Here is an 11,493-nt window from a genome sequence, read left to right as displayed (position 1 = left end):
TTATAGTAGACTCTAAGATGAACATTAGCACATTGGCTTGAGATCTCCCCAGGTTATGTAAGTCAAGTTGATTATCCAATTATCCTTGAGATACTGTACAACAGAATTTCTCCAAATACTATTTTATTGGTTCTTTCATTTCCTCCTGGTAACAAGAACACATTTTCAATGGAGTGGTTATAGTGGTAAAAAATGTAGGATTATATTTGTTACAGAGTAGTGTTAAATGAAATGGAGGTCCAACTAGAAAATAGTGTTTAATGGCATGATCTTTTTTCTACATGGAAAGTAAGAACAATGTAAGACAATACATTTTTGTTTAACAAATCCTCATATATATATGATCATCAACATCAAATAATTTTTTCAATTTCAATTTGAATCACAGCTCACTCCTCATATCAAACTTTATTATTATTACATTATAATTGAACAGACTTTTGCTACTGATGGCATCAATTGTCCTTAATAGCACACAAATAGTAAGCTTCTGCCCAGTTTAAAGACAATACAATAAAATACCATGGCACTATTTTCCTTCAACAGCGAATCCTTTAGCTCCGATGGCGGTCACATGGCAAACCTCCACGGCCGCCCCCAGCTTCTGAAGCTCGTCCAGCCAGATCTGCTGCTTCTGGGACAGCCGGTCGCTCGGCCCCTTCACCTCCACCAACTGGAACACATGCACAGAAAAGGGCTTCCCATCAATGCACAGGGTTCACAGTCTTGGGCCATGCACTTTGACCCTTGGCTAACAAACCTATCTGAGTTCAAGGAGTTGCAACATTAATACTAGAAACAAAACCGAAAGCTTAACAGAGAGTTTAACTTGGATGCCATCTCACTTTGTAGCTGTTGGCCGATGTGCTCCACACCACTAGGTCTGGCAGACCTGCTCGGCAATGCCTGTAATCCTTTGCCATGCGTGTGATCATACCAGCCAAGAAAGCTCCTCCCATGCATGACACCAGACTCTGCCAAGACAATACACATTAAGTATTAAGTTATTATAGACTCCCTATGGCCACTTCTACCTGTTAAAGGACACATTAGACAAAAATACCTCCGTCATTAGATCTGCTCTTGAAATTGTTAGATGATGAATGTGCATTAAGGAGAATATTGTGAGTACGTGGTGTGCTGCTCGCCCAAATCCACTCTCTTGCTCGTTTCAAGCAGTAGTTTCATAAACAAACTCACTATGGTACGATGTATAATACCTCTCAGATCATTACCTGTGCCTGTTGCAGGCTAGCGAAGCGCTCCCAGTTGACCAGTGAACACGCTTTGCCCATGTGACATGTCCACACGTCTTCCATCATGCTATGCAGCACTTCCGCTGAAGCTTCACGAAGCAGCTGCACACGTGTCTCAATAGAATCTCTCCGGTTCCCATAGAAACAATCTGTGAAAAGGTCCAACGGACATGTCTGCGAGAGGAGATGACAGGTTAATAGGTTTGTGGTAATTTTGTGTTCATTCAAATTGGTGAATTTATATAGTTCAACATGAATAGACAATAATTTTATTATACACACCTGGTAGGGATTTCGGAAAACATCTGGAATACCCTCCATGAAAATGACATCCCATAATAGAAGACCAAACAGGGTTGAGAATGTTGAACCCTCGCCATGGATCCCTATAACCGGCATGATAGAAACACTTACTTACAGTTCGATGGTCAGGATGGAGGGATGGATAGGGAGCAGCCATGCCTACCTTGGTCAAACCCTTGCCTGCAGTAGTGTGCCAGCGACAGCTCTTCCACGGAGCACATGATGGTGGCATTGCTGTGCTCTCCTCCCTGGTCTGCAGGCATGAGGAAAACGTTCTTCCCTGTGCCCCCCTCGTGTGGAAACAGCTGACCTCGGATAGTCACCTGAAGGAGACCAGTGCACAAACAGAGAGCCACCGGTACATCATTTCATGTTCAAATCATGTTCAAGACATTATCTATGTCGAGATGTATATCAGCATTTATTTTTGTTCAACTCACCATTAGCTGAGTACAAACATTCGGAAATTGGGCCGTTGGTGAGCCATTGACATTATTTTCCAAATTAGTCTTTGGCAGCTCCCACAGCTGTATGTATGTATGTTTTGTCTAACAACAGAAAGCGCATACAAACTGCCCTGGCTAGGTTGTTCCCTTCAATAGGGCAGACCGATGAACAAATCCATACGTTTCGATTCTGTGTTCACACGCCATTGTGCATGCTCACAGACTTTGAGACAGAGGTGTGCAGTTAGTGTTCTGAGCGAAGATGGTGGCAGAGTTAGAGGCAGTGAGATGATTCAGAATTCTGAGTGCAGAGCAGCTCAGAGAGAGTTTTTTTTTTTAACTGATTAGAACACAGCATAACTGATCACTTGTGAATCTAAATGAGTGCTCAGTTCCAGGTCCATTTGTATGAATGCACGGAAAACGAGACTTTCAACTGAGCAAAAATTAAACTTTTCCCCAACTGAGGCAGTTTATTGTAATCGTTGGATCGAAGCAAAAATTCATCCACATTTCGATCCTAAATACACCGACCTGCTCGTGACATTACACTTACAAGAATCCTAAATGCATGCCTCTCCGTCTCTAAGTGGGTGAGCATGCAAAGTGGCTTGTAGTGGCAGATTCAAAACTTGGAATTGTTCGTTTGTGGGCCCTTTTGGAGAGAATATACAAATACCCAAATACCCTAGTCAGGGCAGTTTGTATGCACTTACTTGGGCAGGACACAACATAAATGCATTTAACTAAGTGCTGCTAAACACTCATTTGGTATAGAATGATGTCAATGGCTGGATTCCTTGTAATCAGTGAGAGGGGTTGAGTTGAACAACCTGACCAATAATAGATTTATTAATTACCCTTTACAACAATTAACCTGGGGTCTAGCAAGCCGGCAAAACCCTTTAAGGTTGAACTGAATCATTGTTGTTCAAAATTATTCCTTATTGATTCATAGAGAAAAACATTCACTGGGTAAATTAAGCCATAAATGGATGGGTTTTACTCTTTAAAAAGTGACATGCAGGCTAAGCAATATCTAATGAAGAAACCCCAGTTGTGACCACGACCACATGTGGGCTTCAAACATACATGTGGGACATCGGTGACGTCGATAGTAGGCAGCTCTTTGAGCTTCACAACGTGTTTCTTCATGCTAGGAGACTCCTTCATCCGGACTGCTCTCTGGTGAAGTGACAACTGATGACCTGTCCTCACCAGGGGGTCTGCCAACCCATCTCTGATGGCACAAATCGCCTGTATTCATGAAGCAAGGAGGGGGAGCAAACAAACAGGGCAAGATGGATGAAAATATAAGAGACAGAGCCTGAGTCTGAGGAGAAAAGTTGCAGGAGTTTTGGCAGAGCCATGTTACGATATTTCTAACAGTTTATTCACATATTTTATATTATCTGATAACACTTATCCAGTTGGACGGTAATGACTTGTTTTGAGTTACGGTATGTGTTTAACCTGAGTGATGAACTGTGACTGAGTAAGTCAAGGATGGGCTGACGTTTACTGTTTCCTCCAGTTCTTTCTCCATTTCCAGTGTCTCTCCTCGTGAGTGTGCTTCAGTGTTTCTACAGAGTTGCTAACATCCCTGTCTACTCCAAACCCCCCCGCCCTCCCTCCTCGCATTACCGAAGCCCATGCTCTCCCCTCATGAGGCCAGTAACCCCATTCTTTATTTATACAGGCCCCTTCTATTTGGTTTTCGGGGAGCCCCTTATCTATTATCCATGTTCATTAAATGATAATTATTTGAATATAGCAACTCCTCGCCTGTATTCAATTTGATATATTGGAATTAAAGTTACTTAAAAACCTTGTGAGAATAGAATTGAATATTAGGTCAAGGCACCGCATCCAATTGCATTCATAGTGGGTTATAAATATAGTAACAACTGCGTACCTAATTTATATTTGTGATCACAACATGATGTAGCTCTATAATGGTAGATAACAACTGCCTGCCACAAATCTTCCTTAAAGATTCCACTTAAACCCAGTAATATATACTTAAGCTACTTTAACAGCTACTTTTAACTTGCACCTACCGTATAACCCATTGTTGCTCACCTGCTCGGGTTTCTTGAGGTGCTGCTGGAGGTTCAGAGCCAGTCTGTCCCACCACCGTCCCCGGCTGTCAGGACAGTACACCGTCTGAGCTAGTAGAGACCGCAGCTCCTCTACCGCCTCCTACAACACACCATGTACCTCAGTGCAGCTGATGGATACCTAATTATCGCCTCCATCATTCCACTGGCATCCTCAGTGTTGTTGGTTGTGCTTGGTACCAATGGACACATATGGAGGATCTTTGCCGTCAGGCTAAAAGAACAGAAGCTATGTAGCAAACCTTATAGCAGCGCTGCCTCTGCAGGATCTCCACCCCTCGGGAGAGGATGCGAGTGTAGGCCCAGCCGGTGGTGAAGCACCGCAAGAACACAGGCAGCTGTTCCTGGTGACTGACAGAACACAACAAAGAGTTAGCAGTGCCATCGTTACAGGAAGTTCTCCTCCTGGTGACTGGCACAACACAACAAAGAGTTAGCAGTGCCATCGATACAGGAAGGGGCTGCTTCTGGTGACTGGCACAACACAACGAAGGGTTAGCAGTGCCATCGGTACAGGAAGGGGTTTTATCGAACCCTGTTTTATCGTAGTAGATGTCCTGAAGGATTCCAAGTTTGAGCGCAGTGGATTTAAACTGATGACAGGTGAGATGGTTAAGAAATGGAGATCCTTATCCATGTCATTGAATTTACTTCCCTGAGTTGTATTCGGGGACTGACTAATATGATTCAACACCCCTGTGATATCTTGCTCCCTTTGAATGGAGTTCAGTGAACAATCCTGTTGATCTGATATTTAATGACACCAACTTTGGGGAAAGTTGGAACAATACCATAAAAGACGACAAGAGGAAAAAAACCTACCCTCTCCCGTCTATTCTTTGGGCGAACGGACAGTCCTTAAAAAATAAGCCAGACGAGGTGCAAACTTGCATGAAGAACCCCGACAAATTCAGGGATCTCTGTCTCGTGGCCTTCAACCAGACGTGGTGTCGGAGATCTGGACTCTGAATTTGATGTACGAGGATTAGATACTCCTAATATCTAATATATACTGTGGATACTTTCCTGTATGTAGACGGGAAAGTCTCCGAGTGGCGATGCATGCCTTTACAATCAACCAGCGATGGTGCTGGTTCAACTTCATGGTTTGTGAAAAGACTGAGTCTACAGGCCTTTGAGCTTCTATCAGAATCCGTGAGACGGTCTACCTTCCCAGAGTTTCACCTCGAAACTGTCGCTGTATCCACTTCTAAATGCCAACCCAAGATTCTCAGTTAAAGATTTGTTGTAATCTATCTTACTGACGACTAACTTTATACATAACACTCTGAACAGCATGAGCTTGAACCTTTGGCTCCATCGAGGTGGCATAGAAGATCCCCAGATCACAACACGGTCCACCTACTGCCAGCCAGTATTGATTAATCGACAGACGACGCCGTGTGAAGTTACATTACCATTGGTCTCTGTTATCCCCTCTTAAACACTGACTATTTATCCTAAGAACAAGCAGCGGGTGTTTAAGTCCCTTCAAACCTGACATGGTAAGTGTCAGTCTGCTTTTGTTGAGAGGGGTATGATCGGTGAGGGTAAAGGGTAAAATAGAGGTAGCAGCTGAAAACACAGGTGGCTGAAAACGAAGACAGGGTCATGTGATGGGGGCAATAACAAGGTCTTAGCTATTAATGGTTGTAAGAAGTACAGGTGAGCAGCTTGCCGATGGCAAGCTGACATAGATTCATAGATTCATGTGTTTGGGAGTGTTCCCAAGACTTTCACATTTTTCTTTCATTTAAAATAACCAAAAACCCTCTTAATGAAACAGATTTGTAAAAGGATTTTAGGACAGGTAGAGAGCCTGCTTCATCCTTTCCAGTTCCCCCACATAGCAGGGAGAGGGGTGATAGATGCTACTCTCACACCGCTCCATCTGCTTAACCAACATGGTAGACTTCTGTGGATTGACTTCTCGTTGGCTTTTAACATATCCAGCCCCACCTGCTGGCAGAGAAGCAACTTGCTAACCTCCAGTTAGAGCTGAACATCACGGGCTGGCACTGACATACAGATTGTGAAAAAATTATACATACCTTGACTGTTATTGACAATGAACTACGTTTTGAGTTCAACACTGAAACCATTTGCAACAAGTTGGAGCATTGGTTATATTTCTTATAAAGAATTAGAGGGCGTAATACTGTTATGAACCGTTATCTCTGTTAAGGATTTTATTTAATCTTTTGTGACATTTTGTAAGGTGGCCTGGTTTAAACGTGACTCTTTGTAATAGAAATCGACCAGCTATACTATACTGGTGACAGTGGTCAGTAATAGATCATTGGGCTGGGATAGGACCTGCTGAAGGGTATCATTAATAGGCATGTTCTCAGGAAGGCCCATGCCGTCCTGGACTGTCCAGGCCACCCCCTGCAGGGAGAGTTTAACGTGCTCCCCCTGGGCCAGGCCTCCAGACTGCCATGGGGGAAGCCAACCAGGCCCATGAATCCCTCTGTCCCTGTGGCCATTGGTTTGGTTTATCGCTGACTACTGGTAATGATGAGTTGGCGTCTTGTCTTTGTGCTTTTATTTGAACCTCATGTTGACGTCCTTGTCTCGTCTTGGCGGTTGCAGTGGGATGTGTATGGTGCTGAATGTGTCCAACTTTCAGCTGCCAACTTTCAGTATCAGTGGGCCCCTTATACAGTATTTGAAGATGTTCAAGAAATTCAGCCTTGGTGCAGAATTACAGCCACTGCGAGCCAGTCCCACAATGAGCTTTCCACAAACGTGCCGTTTTTTAGAGGCGGGTCAAGGTGGAGGGTGGGGGTGTGGCCCTGAGCAGCTTGCGGTCAGGGTACCATGCGCTAGTGTTTACAGTGGATGTAACGTAATGGCTCGGATTCATAATATCATCTAGAGGCGCACACAGCTTTTGGCCGTGTTCTGTAAATATTCTAAAACACTCCGGGTGCTCCAGTGGGAGTCCTGGAGCTCTATATCGAAATAATATAATATAAAATATAGATATCTATAAAATATAATATATATTATCACGGCCAAAAGCTGTGTGTGCCTCCGGATGATATTATGAATCACAAACGACTGCATCGGGTTCTCTCCGACGTCTCTGGTTCTTCCACTTCCACGTCAATCTGAAGTACAGACTGAGCGGCAACATGGAGGAGAAAGGGATTGTTGCTGTTTGCGGATTCCCGGTGTTACACCGAATTCTGCGACTCACCGAAAAGTGGGACCAGAGGGGGCGGGTCTTTCCTTTCTTGATACAAACGTTAATTCGAAAAAGCTTTTTACACAGTAGCCTACAATAGGAAATGCTCAAAGGTAAATCCACTAATTAAAAACTGACTGTAGTTTTTTATGGGGAATGAATCAACGGACCGTACTAAACGTCCTATCCGTTGTATGGGTCTGTTAAATGCTAATCAAATCAAATCTATTTATTAAGCACATTTAATAACAAGGTGAGGGGGTGGGGGGAGATCTTATGTTTGATTATGTTTTTGTTAATGCTCACGTTTTTCCGACTTCATGCCTGTCTACTTCAAACTAGTGCTGCGTGCATGTTGCAGAAAATGTGCAAAAGCGCCCCCTGGGGTCACACTTTTCGGTGGGTCGCAGAATTCGTTGTAACACCGGCACTTCCACAGTTACGAGACTAGAAGTGGGGGTTTTGGGGAAATTGGGGGAAAGGAACTTTGGCTTTGACTCCCTGGTGTCCAGATTGAGCGCGACATGGAGGAGAAAGCGATTGTTGCCCGGGATTGTCTCCCGCTGGAGCCCCAGTGCCGGGGCACCGGCGCCGGAGAACCACCGCCGCGGGGCACCACCGCCGCGGGGCAAACACACACACATGTGGCGCTAATTGTCTTGTCATTGTCTCATTGGTGGGCCAAATTCTCTGAGCGGGCAAAGCAGATCAAAGGGAGGTAACCTGGCCCCTTATGACAACATATGGGGCCAAATTCCGAATCAGCGTGTCTGAGCTTTCATTTTTCAAAGGCAAGTAACAGAGTTACAGAGAATACTTTTCGGATGCATTTCAATATGGTAGGGGTCTGGGGTGTTGCTCAATGATGCCTGCAGGTAGGCTGTGGACTTTGGGGTTCGAACACAGAACCTGCCGGTTAGGAGGAAACCATGACCACTGGACTATCCTGCCTGCCTGATACGATCAGTAGATGGCATGGTGTGTGTAGTGCTCACCTGAGGTCGAGGGTGTTTCCCAGTTCCTGCCAGGTGTTCTTGGCTGCTTTGTAAAGGTCAGAGGCCTCCTCCCACTGGCCCCCCTGCATTGCCGTGATCACCTCCTGTAGGGCCCGCATGGCGGCCTCATACCTGCCCTCAGCAGGTTGAGTCATATTCAAATCATGAATATGCATGTAATGTTACTATAACTATTCAGGATCTCTGATTTATTTATATAATAATCAAATTAAATATCACAATTTCTTTCACTGAATATATTATATATTTTATTAATATTTTAACATTGATACTTTGTTTAAATATTACATATATTTATATATATTATTGATATATTTAACAGGATGAACAATGATTGTTACAATGGGGAGAAAACCATTTAAAATGAAATAAATTTATAATAAAGCACCATTTAAGATGAGGAAAAACACTATCACAAAATTACAAAGCTCAAGTGCCATTTCTGGCGGCAGCAGCCCACCTTATAAGGTCATCCCTGTCCTGGAAGAGGCTGGCGCTGCGCTGCACGGTGTAGTCAGGGAAGGCCATGCGGCCGGAGTTGACCAGTAGGATGGTGTACAGCTGGCCCTGGCCCCCGGAGCCCGTCTCCTCCTCCTCCACGCCGTCCGTCAGAGAGAACAGCAGCAGCACTCTGGAGAACACAGCCCGGGGACCTCGACGCAGACGCACACAGGAGCCTGCCAGCTGCTTCGCCCTGTAGGTTCATGGAGGATCATTCAGTGTGCTCTACTAGTGGGAGTGAACCGACCTGTGGTTTGAATGATCCCTGGATGCTCTTTTGTTCAGACCTCTTAAGAATGACGGCTCCGATGTTGTTTTGACCGGCGGCCAGGCTGAAGAGGGACTTCTGACGGCTCAGACGCCGGAGTCCTTCCACCAGCTGCTGCTTCTGAGTCACCGAGCTGCTCAGGTGGAAGGTCTTCGCAATACTTTTGAGATCTGGGGCCAGGAGGAGGTCCAGAGCCTCACCCAGATCCTGCAGGTCACTCTCTGCAACAAGGAAGGGTCCGGAAAACCAACGTTTATTACCACATGAAACATTTAATAATAAGGTTAATTATATTGTGATGTGCAATTCATTTGTGATTTCATAAACCTTTCTCTAAGAAGCCACAATCCACCAGCTCTTGAGCGACGGGTCCCAGATCCTTGGATATTTCTTCATAATCCAGCCGATTAACTTGGAGCCATTTCAGTTTCCTTTGAAACAATCTCACGTACAGCTTCTGTCCCATGACTTTTAAAAGGGAAATAGGCATGAGTGAAGCTAGGGTAAACGATAAAGAAATTAAACATTGTATTTAAAGTTACCTGAGAGTTTTTCAAATGCCTGTATCGACGACAGGTCCTCCTGGTTAAAGAGCTTTCTGTCGTCCTCGTTCTCCAGCACCGCCATTAGAACGGTCCGGAAGTTACGGAGGTAGTACGGTAATCTGGAGCTATTAATACTTTCAGAGTCCTTGCTGGGTTCGAAAGCGCTATGTTCAGACGTTTCAGCTCCATCCAAGCTTTTATGCACTTTCTCGTGGACTTTCTGTGGTTTATTCCGTAAGCCAGAAGCTGTATACGGCTCCTTTTGTTTGTTGCTGGTGTCAGAGATCTCTGTTTGCTCGACTTGGCTGGAGATCGGCATGTTTGATTCGATACTTATCCCCTCGCCTTTAGGTTTTTTGCTAGAAACTGGCATTTTATCCATGGACGTCCCGGGAAGTTCTGCTTTTCTCTTAGAGGAAGAAGAGGGCCCCGGAGAAAATACTGGATTGATGGTCACTTCTGCAGACTTTTTTACTTCCATGATGTGTTCATTTGCTAGACACTGTGGGCTTGTTATTGAGATACAGTTCATCTCACTATGGCTAACCCGTGATGTCAGATCAGTGGTTATTGAGCAGGCTTCGTTGTCATCGAGACCATCACACAGATTTTCTTTCTGTGAACCACTCAGCTCAGAGTTACATCCATCTGTATCTGGTATCTTTCTGCTCTCCCCATGTTCACGTATTCTACACATCTTGGAGGAGAGAGCACCAAGGTCGATCTGTCTCACCACTGACAAATTGCTTTTCTCTCGCGTCATCTGTCTAGTGCGGTGCTTTTTAAAATAAGGACTTGTTTTGGTCTCCTTGTTCTCTTCAGACTGAGAGGATAAGTCTCGGGCAGGTGATTTAACTCCATTTACTTTGGGGGACACTTCTTTACGAGGTACAAGGGAATCATTACCTGCTGGGGCAGCATCGTCTGCTCTCTGGAAGTTCTTGCACTGCAAGTCGATGTGATGGTTGATGCTGAACCTGGGTACCAGCTGGCCGCACAGAGGACAGGCCACGTCCGGTGGGGGCGTGTTCTTAAAGAACGAGGTGATTGGAGTCGTTACACTGGTGGATGATTTATCACTTTGGTTTCCTTTCTTCTTACCCTTGGACAGGGATAAACGGTTTCTGGGTTTGTTTCTTTCACTCATGTTGGAAGGTGCACGTAGACCCACTGCTTGGTCCACCAATGGGGAAAAGAGATTCAAAGTTACCGCTACATGGACATGTGTTCCGCTATAACTAAAGAAAAATCTTATTCATCTTCGCTTTGATTAAATGCTGATATTTTATAGATAGTCTATACATATGAACACATATTTTTTCGATTTCTGTCTAATTAGACGGATACTCATTCACTAAACGACATCATAACAACAACAGAAGCTAGCTCATTCTGTACCGCGCCTCAGACGACCAGCAGAGCGCAGAGCGTGGATAGACTGTAGTAGTCGATCACAGATCAACTTCCACAACCCAGCGTCTAAAAACTAAAAATAAACGTTGGTCTTTTTCTAAAGCTAATCTAAAACAAGTATCTCAAAAAAAATCGTTGTCTACGATGCATTCAGGAAGAAGGTGAGCGACACTATGTTAAACCGTTTTTACCATACTTAATAATCAACATTAATAATTTAGAAAGAGCACCTTGAACACATATTAACGACAAAGGGACATTTTAGATGCCTCCATTTTTTTCATTCCTTCTCAGGTTTTTTACCCTTCCTTTTTTTTTATCGAATATTCGTTTTCGTGAATCGTTATCAGCGGACTGGAGGTTGAAGCGAGAAGTGAAAACAAGGAGCCCGATATGTGATCGCTTCTCCGCTACGCCCAATCTGGCAACCCTGGC

The 11,493-nt window shown here is 44.4% G+C and overlaps 1 protein-coding gene across 2 annotated transcripts; it reads right to left on the bottom strand.

Moving 5' to 3' along the window:
* Positions 1 to 244: 244 nt before the first annotated feature.
* On the bottom strand, positions 245 to 11,419 carry fan1 (FANCD2 and FANCI associated nuclease 1). 2 transcript variants are annotated; one of them, XM_060061326.1, is made up of 13 exons: positions 9,643 to 11,415; positions 9,428 to 9,568; positions 9,120 to 9,321; positions 8,792 to 9,025; positions 8,311 to 8,442; positions 4,368 to 4,476; positions 4,088 to 4,207; positions 3,098 to 3,262; positions 1,723 to 1,882; positions 1,539 to 1,642; positions 1,236 to 1,430; positions 846 to 974; positions 245 to 673 (listed from the first exon to the last, which is right to left on the bottom strand). In XM_060061326.1, exons 1-13 carry the CDS (start codon positions 10,790 to 10,792, stop codon positions 530 to 532), a joined length of 2,985 nt encoding a protein of 994 aa, XP_059917309.1. In that variant the 5' UTR covers positions 10,793 to 11,415; the 3' UTR covers positions 245 to 529. The 2 variants fall into 2 exon arrangements, with proteins under 2 accessions (XP_059917309.1, XP_059917310.1); XM_060061327.1 differs by lacking the exon at positions 846 to 974 and having other exon boundaries at positions 9,643 to 11,419.
* Between the last annotated feature and the right edge of the window lie 74 nt (positions 11,420 to 11,493).

Source organism: Gadus macrocephalus, chromosome 9, assembly GCF_031168955.1.
Source record: "Gadus macrocephalus chromosome 9, ASM3116895v1".
In the NCBI taxonomy this organism is placed as follows: domain Eukaryota; kingdom Metazoa; phylum Chordata; class Actinopteri; order Gadiformes; family Gadidae; genus Gadus; species Gadus macrocephalus.
Note: the sequence above shows the minus strand (reverse complement) of the source record. Positions and strands in the feature narration are given on the sequence as shown.

What these genes read in the sequence shown, in the direction of transcription:
- fan1 (XM_060061326.1), bottom strand. Translation starts at nt 10,792, where the DNA reads ATGAGTGAAAGAAACAAACCCAGAAACCGTTTATCCCTGTCCAAGGGT. An exon ending in CAGGCAAGGGTTTGACCAAG is followed by an intron (nt 1,643 to 1,722) that starts GTAGGCATGGCT and finishes TGCCGGTTATAG; the next exon opens with GGATCCATGGCGAGGGTTCA. An exon ending in CTAGCCTGCAACAGGCACAG is followed by an intron (nt 975 to 1,235) that starts GTAATGATCTGA and finishes TTGTCTTGGCAG; the next exon opens with AGTCTGGTGTCATGCATGGG.